We start from the raw sequence: 22,128 nt of genomic DNA, 5'->3' as shown, positions 1-22,128 counted from the left end.
AGCAAAGCTGCAGCATATAAGATTAACATGCAGAACTTAAGTCACTTTCTTACATAGCATCACTGAAAAATAGAATTTGAAGTTAAAAACAGTAACATTCCCCCCAAAATGAAATACTTAGGTATACTCTCATAAAACATGTAATAAGATGTGTATGGGGAAAACTCCAAAACTCTGATGAATGAAATAAAAGACCCAATAAATGGAGAGATGTTCATGTTCATGAGTAGGAAGGCTAAATACTTTCAAGATGCCAGTTCTTCCCAACTTGATATAGAGATTCGATTTAATCTCAATCAAAATTGGAGACAGTTATTTTGTGGATATCAATAAAATAATCCTAAACTTTATAGAGAGAGGCAAAAAAAAACAGAATAACCAAAAGAACACTGAATGAAAAGAACAAAATTGGAGGACTAAAGCTACTTGACTTCAAGCTTATAATAATCAATACATAATGTGGTATTGGTGGAAGAATAGAAGAATGGAAGAGAAAAGCCCCAAAATACATAAATATAATCAACTGATCTTTGAAGAATGAACAAAGAAGAGAATAGGGAAAAAAACAGTCTCTTCAGCAAATAGTGTTGGCTTAACTAGACATTCACATGCAAAATATGAATCTGCAGAGACCTTACACCCTTCACGAAAATCAACTCAAAATGGATTACATACCTAAATGTAAAGCACAAAAGTGTAAAATTCCTAGAAACAGGAGAAAATCTTGATGACCTTGGATTTGGCAGTGAGTTTTCAGATACAATAACAAATGCACGCTCCATTAAAGAATTGATAAACTTGGGCAGCCCGGGTGGCTCAGCAGTTTAGCGCTGCCTTTGGCCCAGGGTGTGATCCCAGAGACCCAGGATCGGGTCCCACGTCGGGCTCCCTGCATGGAGCCTGCTTCTGCCTGTGTCTGTGCCTCTCTCTCTCTGTGTCTCTCATGAATAAATAAAATCTTAAAAAAAAAAAAAAAAAGAATTGATAACTTCATTAAAATTAAAACTTTCTGTGAAAAATACTGTCAAGAGAATAAAAAAAAAGCCACAGTTTGGGAGAAAAATGAAAAGATGCCCCACACCATGTATAGAGAAATGCAAATTAAAATAACAATGAGATAACACTATACCTCATGAAGGTGTATCTAATAGGTGTATACCTATTAGAATGATCAAAAATCTTTAACTCTGACAACACCAAATGCTGGCAAAAGGAACTCTCATTCACTTCTGGTGAGAATGCAAAATGGTACAGTTAATTTGGAAAACATTTTGGGAGTTTCTTTTAAGACTAAACATATTCTTGGGGCACCTGGGTGATTCAGTGGTTAAGTATCTGCCTCTGGCACAGGTCGTGATCCTGGGGTCCTGGGGTCGAATCCCACATCGGGCTCCCTACAGGGAGCCTGCTTCTCCCTCTACCTGTGTCTTTTCCTCTCTCTCTGTGTCTCTCTCATGAATAAATAAATAAAATCTTAAGGAAAAAAACACTAAACATATTTACCATATAGTTCAGCAATCACTCTCTTTAGTACTTATCCAGAAGAGCTGAAAACTTATGTACACACAAAAACCAGTACACGATGTTTACAGCAGCTATATTCATAACTACCAAAACGTGGAAACAACCAAGATGTCCCTTAGTAGGTTAATAAGTAAACTGGTGCTTCCAGTCAATAGAATGTTATTCAGCACTAAAAGGAAATGAGCTATCTAGTGACGAAAACATACAGGGAAAACTCAAATGCATATTAGTAAGTGAAAGAATCCAGTATAAAAAGATTACTGGAAAAAAAAAAAAAAAAGATTACTGGGATACCTTCATCTGCCTTCAGCTCAGGTCGTGAACCTGGGGTCCGGGGATCAAATCCTGCATCAGGCTCCCTGCAAGGAGCCTGCTTCTCCCTCTGCCTATGTCTCTGCCTCTGTGTGTCTCTCATGATAAGTAAATAAAATTTTTAAAAAGATTACTTATCGCATGATTCCAACTGTATGATAATCTGGAAAGTGCAAAACTATAAAGATGGTAAAAAGATCAGTACACTGGAAGGGAAGAAGGGATGAAGAGGTGGAAACACATGATTTCTGGACAGTGAAATGACTCTGTGTGATATTAGGGTGGATATACAACACGTCCTTACACACCTGTCCAAACCCACAGCATGCAAAGCTATAAACTATAAAATTTGATGATTACAATGTGTTAATGTAGATTCATCAATCATAACAAATGTACCATACCACTTCTGTGGACGAAGTTGACAATGAGGGATAACGCATATATAGGGGCAACATATGGGAAATCTCTGTACCTTCACTCAACTTTGCTGTAAGCTTAATACTGTTCTGAAAAATAAGTCTATTAAAAAAAATAATAAAGCAGAGTAGCACAGTAAAAGGCTTATGTCATTATATGGAAAAAGTGGGTACCTACACACGATTCAACTTTCTGATAATATTCATTAAAACTAAGATATACTTATATTGAATAAGATATAAGCACTAAAGTCTTATATACAACTTGTTCACTAAACTAGAGCAGTCAGTCACTTACTAAAAGCTGTAGGAACTTGTCTTTGCTCCTGCCTCCCCATGCCTCTTTCGGTTTCCTAGTAAGTGCAAGAGGTGTGCAATGAGGAAGTGATGGAAGGGAACAAGGATGACTTAATTGCCTAGAGCACAAGTTCTGGGTGATCAGAACTAGTTCTCCAATATATGCAACTGTAGACACATCAGCATTTTTAATAAATGTGTATTTGCCCCCCTACATCATCACCTAGTAGTGTGCTGGAAATTATCCTTATAAAAAGTTCCAAGGTTGTTGTGAATGCCTTAGTATTTAAAATCCCAAACAAGATTAAAGAAGCCCACTAGAGCCCCTTTCTCTCCCAGTGATTAACACTAAAAGCTCTGGATAGAATACACAAAACAAAATCCTAAAATTAAATGATGACAGGTAAACTGGAAAAGGAGACAAAAACGCAAGGGTGAATTTTATGATTTTTTTTTTTTTTTTGGTCCTTCTTTTCTCTTTCAGCTCCCTGAGAATGGCTCTAATTGTAGAACTATATACTATAGTGTGAATAGCAATGAGACCAAGAAAAACTTTTATCTTCTGATTGTCACACCAGGACTGCTGCTACCAAGAGAATGTAGGTGGAATTTTTTTTTCCCCTTTTCCTCCTCTCCTTATCCCATTTTCTTTCCCGACCCTGCCCTGAAGCCAAACCCAGTAGCTTATTAGGTGCAAGAAACCAGCAAGAATGAGAGCACTGACTTCTAAAATCCAAGAGAAAATTTACTTTTCTGGCCAGCTGAGTCAGGGAAACAGGACCTAGAAATCTGAATAGGAGGAAACAGACATCCTCCTTTGTATTTATTTTCTCTCCTTCCTTTTACCACTCTTCTCTAAGTGACCCAAGCTGAGTGGAAGTGGGTGACAATGCAGCAGGTACAACTCTGACAGAAGACCAAGCTCCTGGGAAACAGACTTGGAAAACAGAGGTCACTGTGGGTTTCCCAAAGAACAGATTTGTTTTCTGTCCATTATAATAAAATGTCTTCTCTAGAACAAAGAAGAGGCACACTTATTGCCTATTTTAAGGATATGGGTTTTTCAGCTGTGACACAAACCGAAGACAGATGCAATATCAACCTCCCCTTCTCACCCCATCACATCACCCCATCAGGAGAGATAGAGAAAACTGGCACAAATGTGATATTCATGTGGCTTGCTATGCTTTGAATAAAAATGTTTAATCAACCATAAACCAGCAACCATAAAACATTTTCTAGATTAGAAAATAAAATTTCAGACTCTTTTCAGTTTCTGACAGAAAAAGCCAGTGAACGTGAAAAGAAAATATCCAATCTGAATAACAGAGAAGGAAAAAAACAAAACAAAACAAAAAAAGCAGAAACTCAGGAACCTGTGAGATAGTATTAAAAATTCTAACATTCATGTCACTGGAATTCTAGAAAGAAGCACGCAAAAATATTTCAACAAATGATAGATAAAAACATTCCAAATTCGTTGAAAGACATAAATTTACAGAATCAAGAACAAGCAAACTCCAAATGGACATTGTTGCTATAAACATTGGGGTGCCGGTGTCCTGCCGTTTCACTGCATCTGTATCTTTGGGGTAAATCCCCAGCAGTCCAATTGCTGGGTTCTAGGGCAGCTCTATTTTTAACTCTTTGAGGAATCTCCACACTGTTTTCCAGAGAGGCTGTACCAGTTCACATTCCCACCAACAGTGCAAGAGGGTTCCCCTTTCTCCACATCCTCTCCAACATTTGCTGTTTCCTGTCTGGTTAATTTTTCATCATTCTCACTGGTGTGAGGTGGTATCTCATTGTGGTTTTGATTTCTATTTCCCTGATAGCAAGTGATGCAGAGCATTTTCTCATGTGCTTCTTGGCCATGTGTATGTCTTCTTTGGTGAAATTTCTGTTCATGTCTTTTGCTCATTTCATTATTCGATTGTTTCTTTGCTCTTTAGTTTAATAAGTTATTCATAGATCTTCGATACTAGCCCTTTATCTGATAGGTATATCTTCAAGATTTGCAAATATCTTCTCCCATTCTGTAGGTTGTCTTTTAGTTTTGTTGACTGTTTCTTTTGCTGTGCAGAAGCTTTTCATCTTGATGAAGTCCCAGTAGTTCATTTTTGCTTTTGTTTCTCTTGCCTTCATAGATGTATCTTGCAAGAAGTTGCTATGGCCAAGGTCAAAAAGGGTTTTGGCTGTGTTCTCCTCTAGGATTTTGATGGATTCTTGTCTCACATTTAGATCTTTCATCCATTTTGAGCTTATCTTTGTGTATGGTGTAAGAGAAGGGTCTAGTTTCATTCTTCTGCACGTGGCTGTCCAATTTTCCCAGCACCATTTATTGAAGAGACTGTCCTTTTTCCGCTGGATAGTCTTTCCTGCTTTTTAGCATATTAGTTGACCACAGAGTTGGGGGCCCATTTCTGGGTTCTCTATTCTGTTCCATTGATCTATGTGTCTGTTTTTCGTGCCAGTATCACACTGTCTTGATGATCACAGCTTTGTAGTACAACTTGAAATCCGGCATTGTGATGCCCTCGGGCTCTGGTTTTCTTTTTCAATATTCCCCTGGCTATTCGGGTTTCTTTCTGATTCCACCCAAATCTTAAGACGATTTGTTCCAACTCTCTGAAGAAAGCCCATCGTATTTTGATAGAGATTGCATTAAATGTGTAAATTGCCCTGGGTACCACTGACATTTTCACAATATTAATTCTTCCAATCCATGAGCATGGAATATTTTTCCATCTCTTTGTGTCTTCCTCAATTTCTTTCAGAAGTGTTCTATAGTTTTTAGGGTATAGATCCTTTACCTCTTTGCTTAGGTTTATTCCTAGGTATCTTATGCGTTTGGGTGCAATTGTAAATGGGATTGACTCTTTAATTTCTTTTTTCTTTTTTTTTCAGTTTCATTGTTAGTGTATAGAAATGCCACTGAATTCTGGGCATTGATTTTGTATACTGCCACACAGAGGAACTGCTGTATGAGTTCTAGCAATCTTGGGGTGGAGTCTTTTAGATTTTCTATGTACAGTATCATGTCACCTGCAAAGAGGGAGAGTTTGACTTCTTTGCCAATTTGAATGCCTTTTATTTCTTTTTGTTGCCTGATTGCTGAGGCTAAGACTTCTAGTACTATGTTAAATAGTAGTGGTGAAAGTTGACATCCCTGTCGTGTTCCTGATCTTCGGGAAAGGCTCCCAGTGTTTCCCCATTGAGAATATTTGCTGTGGTCTTTTCGTAGATGGCTTTTAAGATGTTGAGGAATGTTGCCTCTATCCCTACACTCTGAAGAGTTTTGATCAGGAATGGATACTGTATTTTGTCAAATGCTTTCTCTGTATCTATTGAGAGGATCATATGGTTCTTGTTTTTTCTCTTGTTGATATGATCTATCACATTGATTGCTTTACGAGGGCTGAACTAGCCTGGCATCCCGGGGATAAATCCCACTTGGTCATGGTGAATAATCTTAACGTACTGTTGGATCCTATTGGCTGGTATCTTGTTGAGAATGTTTACATCTGTGTTCATTAGGGATACTGGTCTATAATTCTCCTTTTTGGTGGGGTCTTTGGTTTTGGAATTAAGGTGATGCTGGCCTCATAAAACGAGTTTGGAAGTATTCCATGCCTTTCTATCTTTCAGAACACATTTAGCAGAATAGGTATTGTTTCTTCTTTAAATGTTTGATAAAATTCCCCTGGGAAGCCCTCTGGCCCTGGTCTTTTGTGTCTGGGGAGGTTTTGAATGACTGCTTCAATTTCCTCCTTAGTTATTGGCCTATTCATGTTTTCTATTTCTTCCTGTTCCACTTTTGTTAGTTTGTGGTTTTCCAGAAATGTGTCCATTTCTTCCAGATTGCCTAATTTACTGGCATACAGGTGCTCATAATGTTTTAAAAATCATTTGTATTTCCTTGGTATTGGTTGTGATCGCTCCTTTTTCATTTGTGATTTTATTAATTTGAGTCTTTTCTCTTTTTAATAAGGCTGGCTGATGGTTTATCTTATGAACTCTTTCAAAAAACCAACTCCTGATTTTGTTGATCTATTCTACAGTTCTGGTCTCTATTTCATTGAGTTCTGCTCAAAACTTTATTAACTCTCTTCTTATGCTTGGTGTAGGTTTTATTTGCTGTTCTTTCTCCAGTTCCTTTGGGTGTGAGGTTAGCTTGTGTATTTGAGTTTTTTCTAATTTTTTGAGGGATGCTTGTATTGCAATGTATTTCCCTCTTAGGACTGCTTTTGCTGTATCTCAAAGATTTTGAATGGTTGTGTCTTCATTTTCATTAGTTTCCATAAATCTTTTTAATTCTTCTCTAATTTCCTAGTTGAGCCTTTCATCTTTTAGCAGGATGCTCTTTAACATCCACGTGTTTGAGTTTCTTCCAAATTTCTTCTTGTGATTGAGTTCAAGTATCAAAGCATTATGGTCTGAAAATATGCAGTGGACAATCTCAGTCTTTTGTTATCGATCAAGACCTGATTTGTGACACAGTATGTGGTCTACTTTGGAGAGAGTTCCATGTGCACTTGAGAAGAATGTGTATTCAGTTGCTTTTGGATGTAAAGTTCTGTAAATATCTGTGAAATCCATCTGGTCCGGTGTACCATTTAGAGCTCTTGTTTTGGGACGCCTAGGTGGCTCAGCAGTTGAGTGTCTGCCTTTGACTCAGGGTGTAATTCCAGGACTGAGTCCCACATCAGACTCCTTACAGTAGGCCTGCTTCTCCCTCTGCCTATGTCTCTGCCTCTCTCTGTGTCTCTCATGAATAAATAGATAAATCTTTTAAAAAAGAAAAAGCTGTTTCTTTGGAGATGTTCTGCTTAGAATATCTGTCATTTGCAGAAAGTGCCACATTGAAGTCTCCTACTATTAGCGTATTATTTTCTAGTATGTCTTTACTTTGGTTATTAATTGATTGATATACTTGGCAGCTCCCACATTAGGGGCATAAATATTCATGATTGTTAGGTCCTCTTGTTGGATAGATCCTTTAAGTATGATATAGTGTCCCTCCTTCATCTCTTACTACAGTCTTTGGGATAAATTTTAATTTATCTGATATGAGGATTGCTACCTCAGCTTTCTTCTGAGACCATTTGAATGGCAAATAGTTCTCCAACCTTTCATTTTCAGGCTGTAGGTGTTCTTAGGTCTAAAATAAGTCTCTACTAGACAGCAAATAGAGGAGTCTTGCTTTTTTTATCCAGTCGGGGATACCCTGCATCTTTTGATGGAATCATTAAGCCTATTCACGTTCAGAGTTACTATTGAAAGATATGAATTTAGTGTCATCATAATACCTATTCAGTCCATTTTTGTGGCTTATTTTTTTGGGCTTCCTCCTTCTTTTACAAGGTCCCTCTTAATATTTCTTGCAGAGCTGGTTTGGTGGTCATATATTCTTTCAGTTTCTTGGAAGCTCTTTATCTCTCCTTCTATGCTGAATAAGAGCCTTACCGGATAGAGTATTCTTGGCTGCATGTTCTTCTCATTTAGTATCCTGAATATATCCTACCAGCCCTTTCTGGCCTGCCAGGTCTCTGTGGAGAGGTCTGATGTTAATCTAATATTTCTCCCCATATAAGTTAGGGATCTCTTGTCTCTTGCTTGAAGGATTTTCTCTTTATCTTTGGAATTTGCAAGTTTCACTATTAAATGTCGAGGTGTTGAATGGTTTTTGATTTTTTTTTTTTGGGGGGGGGAACCTATCTCCTGGATTTGAATGCCTGTTTCCCTCTCCAAATTAGGGAAGGTCTCAGCTATGATTTGTTCAAATAGGCTTTCTGGTCCTCTGTCTCTCTTGGCGCCCTCTGTAACCCCAATTGTACATACATTTTTCCTTCTGAGGCTGTCATTTATTTCCCTTAACCTTTCCTCATGGTCTTTTCATTGTTTTTCTCTTTTTTCCTCAGCTTGCCATCAACTTGTCTTCTATGTCACTCACTCTTTCTCCTACCTCATTAACCCTCGTCATTAGAACCTCCAGTTTGGATTGCATCTTTTAATTGGTTTTTAATTTCAGCCTCATTAGATCTAAATTCTTCAGTCATGAAGTCTCTTGATTCCTTTATGCTTTTTTTTTTTTCCAAAGCCACCAGTAGCTTTATAATTGCGCTTAATTGGCTTTCTGACACCAAATTGTAATCCAAATTCTATACTCTGTGGCAGAGAGTATTGCTTCTGATGCTCTTTTGTGGTGAGTTCTTCTTTCTAGTCCTTTTTCTCAGTGAAGAGTGGCTGTATGAGTGGGCTGAGTCAAGAATATCAACCACGACCTAAGTAAATTTTACCCTAGATGATTCTGCTGAGGTCAGAGACCAGAAATTGAAACCAAAGATCAGAACGAAATAAAACAAAAGGACCACTAAAATGAAAAACAAATTTTAAAACAAAGTAGCAAAAAATAAAAGGCCAATAATTGTAAAGAAGAGGGGAAAAAAAGAAAACAATAAAAGAAAAAGAAAGAAAAGAAAAAAAGAAGGGGGACTAGGAGATGGTGGAGGGAGAATGTAGTCTACCTGAGGGATTCTAGAGGGTGATCCTCTTGTTTCTGAGTATATTAAGTTCTGTATGTTAGAAGATGCTCAGTCCCAAATTTCTGTAAAGCAGAAATACTTGTAGAGGGCCCCAAAATTGACCACCAAAACATAAATGAGATAAAATAGGGGGGCAGAATGCAAATGAGGAATCTCACAGAATGAACCAGCATGGTATACCACTTGGTTCTGGATGCATACTGGTCATGTTTTAGAAGGTATTCAACTTCCGCCATTGTAGAACAAAATGAGGCAGAGAAAAGAAAAAAAAAGCCACACACAAAAACCCGTATCTTGTGTATCTCCCAAAATTAAGTTGAGTATGTTGAAGGGAATCCAGAAGTGGAAAATATATCTAGGACCTTGTTAGAAGCAAAAACCCTTCTCTCTGTAGTGTTCCAGTTCATAGATTTTCAGGATGATTTGAAAGTTATCTAGGTAAGTTGGTGGGGCCCAGTGATTTGAGGACCCTACTCCTCTGCCATCTTGCCCTCCCCCCATAAAAGTCTTACTTTAAAGATACAGATAGTTAACAGTAAAAACGTTAAAAATAAAGAGACCATAAAGAGCAATAAAGAGACAAATCATATGATAAAAGGATCATCAATTTACCAAGAAACCATAACAATGTTATAAGTCTATGTTTCTAAGAACAGAGCATCACTCTGAAGGAAAAACCTAACAAAAAATATAAATAAAAAATTAAAAATCTACATTACATTTGGAGATTTCACCACTCTTCTCTCAGTAATAGAATAGATAAGTAACAAGGCAAAAAATTAAGAAAGCAAAAGCTGATTCTCTGAGAAGATCACAAGATGTCCTGTAGTAAGACTAAAATAAATGAATAAATAAGTAAACAAACAGAAGAGATAAACTATCAATATCAGGAATGAAAAGGCAGGGGCATCACCCACAGATGCCACAGACATGGTCACAGGATAATAGAGTATTTTCTTTTAAAGATTTTATTTATTTATTCACGAGAGACACACAGAGAGAGGCTAGGCAGAGGGAGAAGCAGGCTCCTCCTCATAGGGAGCCTGATGTAAGACTCCACCCCCGGACGAGAATCACAAACCAAAGGCAGATGCTCAACCGCTGAGCCACCCAGGCATCCCAGAATAATAGAGTATTATGAAAAACCTTATGCCCATAAATTTCACAATTTAGACTGAATGGACAAATTCCTTGAAAGACCCATACTACAGAAGTTCTACAAGAAATAACCCTGTATGTATTATGAATTTGAAGTTAAAAGTCTTTCAAAAACAAAACTACATGCTCAGATGATTTCACTAGTGAGTCCTATTAAGACATAAGACTAATTTTATACAACTTCAAGAATATAGAAGAGGAATAAACACTCTCCAATTCCTTTAATGAGACCAGTATTTCTTATACCAAAATTAAAGACATTACAAGTAAAAGAAAATACTACACAAATATCTATCATGACAATAATTGCCTAAACAAAATACTATCAAGCTGAATACAGCAACATATAAAAAGGTTAAGTACATTTATGATTCTATGGGCTTATTCTAGGAAAGCAAGGTTTATTCAGTGTTTTAAAATCAATCATTATAGGGATGCCTGGGTGGCTTGGTGGTTGAGCATCTACCTTTGGCTCAGGTCGTGATCCTGGAGTCCCCAGGAGGGAGCCTGCTTCTCCCTCTGCCTCTCTTTGTGTGTCACTCATGAATAAATAAAATCTTTTAAAGATAAAATAAAAACAAAAAGATAAAAATCAATCATTATAATCCACATTATAATTAACCTTAGAAGGTTACATAATCATCTTATTAAATGCAGAAAAGGAATTTGCTAACACCAGCCTTCAGTTGTGAATATAAAATTTCAGAAAACTAAGAATAAAACTCCTTTAATTTGATGAAAGAAATCTAGAAAAAAACTTAAGGGGCAACTTGCTGGCTCAGTCAATAGAATATGCAACTCTGAATCCTGAGGTTTTGAGTTCAAGTCCCATGTTGGTGGAGAGATTACTTAAAAAATAAAATGTTTAAAAAACAAAAAAACTTAACAGGTAACATCATATGTAAGAGAGAAAGAATATTACCCTCCTAAAGTTCACAAAAGGGAAAGTGATACCCACTTTTACTACTCCTATTCAATATTATACTAATGGTCCTAGCTATTACATTAAGGCATAGAGACTGGAAACAAAACTCCAAATCACAAACAGCATGATTATATACATGAAAATCCCATGGATGCTACAAAAAAACACTACTATACCTAATGAGTGCTTAGTACAGTTCCTGGATAGAGGGTCAACAGGCCACCAATAAATAAATGTAAAAGAAATTGTGGGATCCCTGGGTGGCGCAGCGGTTTGGCGCCTGCCTTTGGCCCAGGGCACAATCCTGGAGACCCGGGATCGAATCCCACGTCGGGCTCCCGGTGCATGGAGCCTGCTTCTCCCTCTGCCTGTGTCTCTGCCTCCCTCCCTCTCTCTCTCTCTCTCTCTGTGTGTGACTATCATAAATAAATAAAAATTAAAAAAAAAAAAAAGAAATCGTGAAATAAGTATAAGCCAACAAAATATGTGCTAGATTGGTACGCTGAAAACTACAAACAGTGATGAAAAAAATCAAGTAAATCAACAAAATGTAAAGAAACAGTAAATCTATGCCTTAAAGGCTCAACATGTTAAATCTCCCAAAATTAATCTATGGATTCATCACTATCCCAAATAAAAATCTCAGGTGGAAGTTTTGGTAGAAGTCAATCAATTGATCCTAAACTTATATGGAAAGGCAAAAGTAGAAGAGCCAAAACAATTTAGAAAAAAGTCAATGGACTCATACGACTAATTTCAAGACTCAGTTACAGTAAGACAGCATACAACTGGCAAAAGGAAACAGTAAATCCGTGAAATAGAATGGAGTCCAGAAATAGATGTATGCACATATGTATGGTTCAACTGATCTTTGAAAAAGATGCAAAGATAACTCACCAAGAAACATTTTAAATCAAGCCTTTTTTTTTTTAAGATTTTATTTATTCATGAGACACACACAGAAAGAGAAAGGCAGAGAGACACAGGCAGAGGCAGAAGCAGGCCCCATGCAGGGAGCCCAATGTGGGACTCAATCCCAGGACTCCAGGATCACACTCTGGTCAGAAGGCAGGCGATAAACCGCTGAGCCACCCAGGCGTCCCATAAGTTTAGCTTCTTAAACTTAGCACAGAGCATCTGAAATTCATTGATGATGTTGTATACACTGCAAAATACAATCAATCAAATTTGAAGTAACATTTACTGGACACTCCACTTATCAACATCTGACTATACATAACCTTTTGAAATGCAAACAAAACATTTACCACAAGGTCCATACTTTGAGCCATAAAATAAACCTTAACAATATGATTATTTTTCAATAATTGGTGCTGGAACAGCTGGGTATCCATATGCAAAATACCCCATATCGTGAACTTACATGTAAACTCAAAATGAATTGGAGGCATAAATGTTAAGTTGAAATTACACATGTCTAGGAGAAAGTGTAACTAAAACCTTTGTGACCTTGGGTTAGTGTTAGGAAAGGATTTCATATGTGACATCTAAAGTACTATTGATCACAACAACAAAAGGATAGCTCGAAAATAGCATAAAAAGAGAAGGCACGGACCGGGAAAAAATCTGCAAAACCACAACTGGCAAAGGATTTGTATCGAGAATTCATAAAGAATTCTCAAAACTTAATAAAGAGATCCAAATTTTTAAATGGGCAAAAGATGTGAAAGGACATCACCAAAGATGATTTTCAGATGGTGAATAAGCACATGAAAAGCCACTCAACATCACTATAACAGAATGTATATTGAAGCCACAATGAAATAACACTACAAACCGGTTAGAAGGGCTAAAAATCACTGGTGTGCTGGAAAATATTTAGCAAGAAGGTCTTTGAGAGGGAAGACTCATTTACAGCTTTTGCTCAATGCCTGCTGTGGCTATGTACCCCTCACTGAAAGTGGACTTGGAAGATATGTAAGTTACACTGTACAAATACAATAGACATATAACCTCAAGAGCACAGGAAATAATAAAATGCAGTAAGAGAATTCAGAAGTGACAAGTTTTTAATATTTATTACATTTTTTTAAAATTTTTTTTTTATTTATTTATGATAGTCACAGAGAGAGAGAGGCAGAGACACAGGCAGAGGGAGAAGCAGGCTCCATGCACCGGGAGCCCGACATGGGATTTGATCCCGGGTCTCCAGGATCGCGCCCTGGGCCAAAGACAGGCGCCAAACCGCTGCACCACCCAGGGATCCCTATTTATTACATTTTTAAAAAAGATTTATTTATTTGAGAGAGAAAGGAGAGGCAGAATGAGAAAAGAGAATTAGTGAAGCAGACTCCCTGCTGAGTGCAGTCCAACACTGAGCTAGATCCCTGAATCCTGGAGATCATGACTTGAGCCAAAATCAAGAGTCGGCTGTTTAACTGCCTGAGCCACCCAGATGCCGCACCTTCATTTTCAATGTAATTCATTTAAATATGTTTGTGTAACTTAATTTTAACAATGGCTTTAAAAACCAGCTTACAAATTCCCAATTGAACAATATTTAACAATCACTTCTTTCAATCCAAAATAAACCGACCTAAAGCTCACCATTACCCAAAATCAAAACCGACATTAGCAAGAGCAGACAAGGTGTGGAGCAACCAGTATTCTCATTCATTGCTATGGTAATGTAACAAAACATCTCCTTTAGAAAAGGGTTTGGCAGTTTCTTTCTTAAGTCCCCCCCACCCCCACCCCGTCCTTTTCCTCCTTGCCTTCCTTCCTTTAAACCTTTTATAATTTTATTAGACTTCAAAGCAGGAATGAATAAAACTTGACCAGAGACTAAAATCTAGCTGCACAGAAGGTTCCCTGGGGCTAGCTTTTCAAGATTACAACATTCAATAATCATATAAAGCGTGACTCTGAATAAAGGTAAAGTTTCTGTATTAAAATGACTTTGATGATGCCAGGAAATACACTGACATGCTTCTGTATTGAAGCATCGTGTTTTTTAAAAAATGAAACCATAGCTTAACGATTCTCCGACTGGAATAACACTGTCCTAATGGGTAACACTGTCCTCAGTTGTATTAGTACTAGAGCCATTAACTCATGGGATGAAAAGCAAATGACTTCACTTCTTGTAAAGCGTTCTGGCAGAAGTACAGCAGTTTCTTACAAAGGCAAACATACTTCCCATACAACCCAGCAATCCTGCTTCTAAGTTTTCATCCAAAAGAAAACTGTGTTCATACAAAAACCTGCACGTAAATGTTTATATTAGCTTTATTCATTAATGCCAGCAGCTGGAAACAATGGAATGGCCCTTCAACAAACAACTGTGATATATACATACAATGAAATACTAAATTCAGCAATAAAAAAGTAATGAACTATTGATAATGTACAACATGAGTCTCAAACCATTCACACTAAAGAAGCTACACAAAAAGTTTTATACTGTATGATTCCATCTATATGATATTCTGAAAAAATACAAACTCTACACACATCAGTGGTTGCCAGAGATTAGGACTGGGAAGGGTTGGGGATTCCTGGGTGGCTCAGCGGTTTAGCACCGCTTTCAGCCCAGAGCCTGACCCTGGAGACCCGGGATCGAGTCCCGCATTGGGCTTCCTGCATGGAGCCTGCTTCTCCTTCTGCCTGTGTCTCTGCCTCTCAATCTCTCTGTGACTCTCATGAATAAATAAATAAAATATTAAAAAAAAAAAAAGGACTGGGAAGGGTTAACTATGTGAGAGAATTTTTTTTAGATGAAAGTGTTCTGTATCTTGATTGAAGTGGTAGTGAATTTTACTAAATTGAGGTTAATTTTGCCTCAAGTAAAAACTATCATCACAGAAAAAAAACCCATAGCAGTGCCATTTCATAGCAAAGTGGCTACTTGTAAAATTAACATCAAAAGCAAATTTTGTTCTTTTTAAGAAAAAAGTTGCAAAAAAAGTGATTAACTCTGCCTCAAGCAACTTCATATAATGACATTTTTTACAGGTACTAAAAGTAACTCATTCTCAAAAAACAGAATTTAATGGTTTTAAGGGAAAAGTGGTCAACTTGATCCTGCTTCATTAAATCTTTCTAGTAATTTTCAACGCTCATCTGCTTTAAACACTTGATGACAAAATGTCTTCTCCCTAACAGAGGTAACTCACACTGAAATTTTCAAAAAAATGAGTACTAAATTGGAGGTCTACCCAGAGATCAAAAAACAGAATTGAGAAAATTTCTACACTGTTACTACCTGTTGTATAGGCACAGCACATACTAATTTAGAAGCTTTGTAGCAATAGTCCCCTTGTCTTACTCTATTCTCTTGATAATTTCACCCACTTTCCAGATTTCAAAGATCATTTCTACGCCATCAAATCACTCAGTCTTCTATATCATTTTTGTGCCATGTGTATATTTCAATTACACATTGATCCCCTGGCATTGCAGGCAACTGTTCACACAGCTATGTTTATTATATTGACTCTCCTTGTTTCATACATGCCTTAGGACACGGACTTGATGTCCACAGCCTGGTTTAATGTAATCATTCAATAAATTTATGACAGATTCCTAAATCAACCTTCTTAGCCCATCCAGTATTTCTAACTACTTAATGTTCTTTTCATTGGTGTAAAGTAACCACAAATGAAACGAAACTTATAATTCCTGTGTCTAAGTAAGAATCACTCAAAGAGAGGGAGACATTTTAAGTCTCTAGATATCTAACTTTTCATCTACTGTTCCATCAATTCCTTTTCTCCTTTATTATTTGTGCTTTCTTTCTTGAGGTCTTTAACCTCAGACATAAAAAAAACCCTCCAACTCATCAACTTACCAGTAATACCTCCTTTTCAAATTTACCTCTTAGGCTGTGGCACATTAATCTTCCCAGGTGATCATGTTAACTGCCATAAAAATCTTTCATAGCTCTCACCCACTTAAATAACAAATTCCAAAGCCCTTCACAATCTCACCACATAGTAAACGTGTAACATCCTATATTCAACAACTCACACAGATTTTTTTATGGCTCCCTAGAATATGGACTGACTCTTGAGTGACCCTTGTTATTCTTTACTTTGAAATTTCATTACCCCTTCAAGGTCTCTCTTATATATTATGTCTTTAATGAGCTTCTCCCAGCCAAGAGAAGCATTTACTATTCATCTACTATGTGTCAGAAACATCGATAGGAAGGAGAATCTCCCCAGTGTTTCAATGGTATTTTCAGTGGAAACTGGTATATTTTCGGACCATAGAATCACAACCTGTACCAGAGTTTTCTGAACATCTCTTTCTTCTCCACTAGAAATTTTCTGTTCTTAAAGATTTGCAGTAATTTGCTATTTGCACTGATGATCACCTAAACAGTATGGCAAAGAGTAAATACCCAAGTATTTGGAGGGTGAAGTCAATGAAGTCAGATATCTTCTGAGCATAGGGTTAGAGAAAAGGAATTTTAAGACCATCTGGAAACTCAATATGAAATGCTCTATAATTTCTATCATGTGACACTTGGGAAAACTATGGTCCTCATCTTAACTTCAACTGACCCTTATATTTAAGTTTGGTATGAGAACCAGTGTGAACATCTATGGTCAACTGATTTTTCAACCAGGATGCCAAGACCACTCACATGGGGGAAAGAATAGTCTTTTCAACATATGGTGCTAGGACAATTGAACTGCCACGTGCAAAAGAATAAACCTCATGCCAAATTCAAAAATTAACTCAAAACAGATCAAAGACCTAAAAGAGCCAAAACCATAAAATTCTTAGAAGAAAAAATATATGTAAATCTTCACGACCTTGGATTTGGCAGGGAATTCTTAGATAGGACAGTGAAAGTATGAGCAACAAAATTTAAAAAATAAACTAGACTTCATCAAACAATTTTTAAACTTATTAAGGATGCCATCAAGAACATGGAAAGACAACCCAGAGAACGGGAGAAAACGTCTGCAAATCATATATCTGGTAAGGAACTCGCACCCAGAATACATAAAGAATTCTTATAACTCAGTAATAAGACAATTCAATTAAACAATGAGCAAAGGATCTGAATAGACATTCCTAAGGAGACATACAAATGGCCAACAAGCCTATGAAAAGATACGCAACATCTTTAGTCAACAAGAAAATGAAATCAAAACCACACTTCAGGGCAGCCCGGGTGGTTCAATGGGCCTTCAGTTCAGGGCTTGATCTTGGAGACCCAGGATCCAGTCCTATGTCAGGCTCCCTGCATGGAGCCTCCTTCTCCCTCTGCCTGTGTCTCTGCCTGCCTCTCTCTCTCTCTCTCTCTCTCTCTGTGTGTCTCTCATGAATAAATAAAATCTTAAACACACACACACACACACACACACACACATTCACACCCACTAAGATGAAGAGAACCAAAAAAAAAGTCACAATAACCGGTGTTGGTGACGATCTGAAGAAACTGGTACCTTCTTCATACATGGCTGGTGGAAATGTAAAATGGTGTGGCCACTTTAGGAAACCGGTCTGGCAATTATTCAAATGATTAAATGTAGAGTTACCATAGGACCCAGTAACTCTACCTGTACATAAATGTGTTTATTGCAGTATTATTCATAATAGCCAAAATATGGAAACAACCCATACATCCATCAACTGAGGAATGGATAAACAAAATATGGTATAGCCACTCAATGGAGCAATACTCCATTTCATTCCATTTTGTAAAAAGGAATGAAGTACAGACCTTGAAAACATGATGCAAGTGAAAGAAGCCAGTCATGAAAAACCAATTACAGGATTTTATTCATACAAAGTCTAGAACAGAGAAGTCTGTAAGAGATAGAAAGTTAATCAGTGGTTGTTGAAGGTTGGGGTGTGGGGGCAGGCGATGATAGTTAAAACATACAGGGTTTCTTTTTGAGGTAATGAAAATGTTCTAAAACTGTGGTGATGGTTGCATATATCTATAAATATATTAAAAACTATTAAGTTGTACACATTAAATGAGTGAAATTGCATGGTATGTGAATTATGCATCAATATAGCTGTTTAAAATAGAGAACAAGGGATATAATATAAATTTTCTGACTTTTTTTTATTAAAGATTTTATTTACTTGAGAGAGTTGTTGGAGAAAGTAGACTTCCTGCTGAGCAGGGATTCCTAGGACCCTCAGATCAGGACCTGAACCAAAGACAGATGCTTAACGGACTGAGCCACCCAGGCATCCCTTTATTTATTTATTTATTTATTTATTCATTTTCAAGGTGTTGTCTCCATGCTGTTTTAGTGTAAGCACCTTTTAAGCTTAGGGTTGTAGCATTTAAGGAAAAAGCAGTATCCCTAAACAATTTAAAGCCTTGCCTCTCAGGTACCAAAAAGAACGAGTTTTCACTGGATTCTTTCTCCTCATTCCATTCCCTGCCCCCTAATGCCAGCTTTCACCAATTTCTTGTTTCATAGTCAAAACAGAAACAAACAATAGGATTTTTAAATATGCTTTGTTTACTGAATTTGGCTTTATGTGATTATTCTTGATTGTGAATGGAAAAGAGTCTTATATTGTGTTAATAAAAATATACATATGCACTAAGCTTATGGTCATTACAAGCTTAACAAAGATGACAATGAAAATGTCTGTAATTTTATTTTCACCTATATGGATTTCAGTTGATTTTTCCCTCCAAATGCTCTCAAAGGAAAGTTTCTATATAAATAAATTTTTTTTTTATAAATAAAATTTTTAAAACTGACTTACTTTTGCTTTAATTAAAAGACATTAAGTTATATGCCTTTCAATTTACAGCTTAGTAATAACTATTTAAAGCAGATAATCTGCATCAGAATCATTTGGGGCTTAGCAACACATTATTGTCTATGGACCAGAAGGAAAGTCATGAGGAGTTTATTAAAAATGCATAATAATAGACTTATCCCAGCCCTACAGAATCATAATTCGTACTTTAACAAGATTCCTAGGTAACTTATGTATAAAGTTTGAAAGCCACTGTTCTAGAGCATTTATTACACATGCAGATTCCAGTAAGTTTGAAATGAGGCATCTGCATTTCAAACTAGAATCCCCCCAACACACTGCTGTTTGAGAAGCACTTTTGAAAACAGAAACAGAGTTCATGGAAAAAAAAAAAAAAATCCCTTCAGAACAGTTTGCTATACTGAAAAGCACTGTTGTATATCCTTCCTGTTATAGTTTGGAAACCAAAAGAAGATTCTGAATTTACAAATCTCAGTTATACCACCTTAAAGTCCTGAATGAATCTATAAAATAAGGGATGTACAATCAAAACCAACTTTACAACTTGCACAGTGCACTAACCAAGATTAAATTTATTCATACTCAAACTTCTGTAGACTTCTATTGAAAAAAAAAAAACCTTATGAAAAAGTCCCATCCAAATGAGAAATACAGATTATAGTTCTTTGTACTCAAATCTAAAAAACCTCAATTATGCAGAATGCTTAGTGTTCACAGTATTCTGGTTTACACTACTAGGTCAATAGTTTGTTTTGATCCTAGCTGGTGGAAAACCTTTGCAGCCCTCAAAGGAAATACAGGCCTTTGAATCCTGGATAGATATTCTCATTATTTTTAAGGAAAGCCTTACAGTACATTTAAAGAGTTAAAAAGATACTAAATCCAAAAGGTCAATTCGTTATGCAAGAGAATTCTTACTAATTCTCAGGAGATGCTATTTTGACAATGAATCAAGCAAACATTTACTAATTGGAAATGTTCAAGCCTGGGAGGTACACAAAGATGATCAAGGCACTATCCCTAGCCCCAAGAAGCATATGATCTGAGGGGAGGCGGGGTCTGACTGGGAACCTGTATACACAATTTGCAGAGTATGGTCAGTGCGGAAAACGGTTCCCGGAAGTTTCCAAGAAATGAATTTCAGATGATGAGTATTTGAAAGTAATTTCCAATTGATCTGGTGTCGAGCTGCACGAACCAAGAAAGCTTACGGGAAAAAAAAAAAAAAAAAAGCACTTTATAAGGAAATATAGCCCAAGGTAAACAATCTTCCGGGCAATTTGCTTACATTCTAATACACACACACACACACACACACACACACACACAAAACCGGGCTAGGAGGTGTGCGCGCCCTCAACAAATGCAAAGCAATTCAAACCCGAAGTCGATCTAGGAGGCCAATGCAGTTAACAGTGTTTCCTTTTACAAAAACAGGAACACTCAACTTCAGAGATCGCTGACCATGCGAGAAAAGAGGAAAAAGGGAGTGAGGATCTGCTATTTCTCCGTGGTAACTTAAAAAAAAAAAAAAACACCTACCAGCACTTTCCTGGACTACTCCCTCCCAACTTTATATTTTATAAACACTCTTATTCGTAAAAAGTCTAGGAACTACAGAAGACAAAAACCAGTTCAATGCATCTAACAGTCACCGAGCCCCTCCCTCCGGGGGAACTGGCTGTCGGCGCGGGGCCGCGACTGGGAGAGCGCTCCCCGGGGAGCCACGGCCACTCAACGCCCCGCTGCCTGCTCTCCCGTTCCAGGGGCACACCCTCCCTGGGGAAGGGAACCGCGAGCGCCTCTCCCAAGGGGCTGCGGAGGTCGCCGGGAGGGTGGTGGGGAGGCTCACCGGGACTCAGGGTAAGCCCCTCGGTGGTCTGGAGAAGAGGTGCAAGTGACACCGAGGAAGGCCAGCTGAGCGGGGAAGGGTGCTGGGATGCTCGGGCGAGGTCCCGGCCCCTGAGGCTCAGGTCGGCCCCCGGCGGCGGGCTGGTCTCCCCAGGAAGCCTCGCCGTCCAGGTACGTGAGGTGGGGCCCGCGTCACAGGTGTCGCCGGGACCAGGTCCCGCACACCCGGGGGGTGGGGAGGCACAAGTACGGCCAGGGGAAAGGCACCTAAGGGGAGACGCGCGGCGGCAGCGGAGCGCGGCACCCACGGCGGCGCGGTCTCACCTCTAAGGTGGACACAGTGCTGGTGAACAGGTCCTCTCCGTCCTCCAGCTCCTCAAAGTCGGTGGGCTTCGCGTCCCCCAGCGGAGGAGGCTCCCTCTCGGCCGCCATCTTCGCTCGTCCAGACGACTGCGCGAGCGGGGCCTCGCGGGCCTGTCACGTGAGCACGCACGGCGGGGCTGGCGCGCCGGCCGCCCCGCGCCCCGCCCCCGGCCCCGCCCCCCGCGGGCCACCGCCCGTGGCCCCGCCCCCGGCCTCGCGCTCGGCTCCGCCCCTTTGCCTCTCCCTCCTTCCACCCCGCGTCTGGGTCGCCGTCGCCTCTCGCCGCCCGCTTGCTGCTGCCCCGACCTGGGTGGGAGGCTCTTGGGCTCTTCTCACCCTCACCCTCGCAGCACGTCTAGGCCAAGCGATGTCTCTCGCTCTTGCCAGTTTTAAAGCTGGGAGGACCCCTGTTCGGATCTGCTCTAGGAAGTGGAAGGGTTTGGGGACCAGTCTTCGCGCTTGGATTATACACAGATCGAGGGCAAGATTGAGGATTGATGGAAAAGAGCCGGTTCCGGAACCTCCGAACGTGATGGAGATGTTCTTCTCGGCGCCCTTCAGCGGGGTAGCCAATGGCCACGTGTGACCACTGAGCCTTTCACGTGGCTATGATTGAGGAGCTGAGTGTTAAGATTTTATTTTACTTACATCTAAATAGCCTCCTGTGGCTACAGGCTGCCTGTTGGCCAGTGCAGCTCAAGATAACAAAAAAGCCCTGAATAATTTGTTGTCTGAGGTTTACCCCAATTTCATAATGAGCCACATAATATTTTTCCTCCATAAAGGAAAGGAAAGGCTGGGCAAATAACAGGAAAATCAGTAGATGATTGGTAAGAGCATCATACTCCCATTCCCTCTGCCAATTACTGACGCTTCATCATGGAACCATTCCTTGAAGACTTGGGAGCTTCAATTTCCTTAGCAGCAAAATGTTACTAATTCCCCGCTCACTGCATTGCACGGGTTGATTCTCAGGATCATCTGAGAAACTATGTGAAAA

General features: G+C 38.8%; 1 protein-coding gene across 1 annotated transcript in view; it reads right to left on the bottom strand.

Annotated features, from left to right (window-relative positions):
• The window catches only part of SNX2 (sorting nexin 2), a 57,343-nt gene extending 36,085 nt beyond the window's left edge, over positions 1 to 21,258 (bottom strand). Inside the window, exon 1 of the mRNA XM_077911417.1 lies at positions 21,090 to 21,258. Within this exon, the coding sequence (XP_077767543.1) occupies positions 21,090 to 21,197 (108 nt within the window). The 5' untranslated portion in view covers positions 21,198 to 21,258. The remainder of the gene's footprint in view (positions 1 to 21,089) is intronic.
• Between the last annotated feature and the right edge of the window lie 870 nt (positions 21,259 to 22,128).

This window comes from Canis aureus, chromosome 10 (genome assembly GCF_053574225.1).
Source record: "Canis aureus isolate CA01 chromosome 10, VMU_Caureus_v.1.0, whole genome shotgun sequence".
In the NCBI taxonomy this organism is placed as follows: domain Eukaryota; kingdom Metazoa; phylum Chordata; class Mammalia; order Carnivora; family Canidae; genus Canis; species Canis aureus.
The sequence above is the reverse complement of the archived record's forward strand: the minus strand, read 5'-3'. Positions and strand labels throughout refer to the sequence as shown.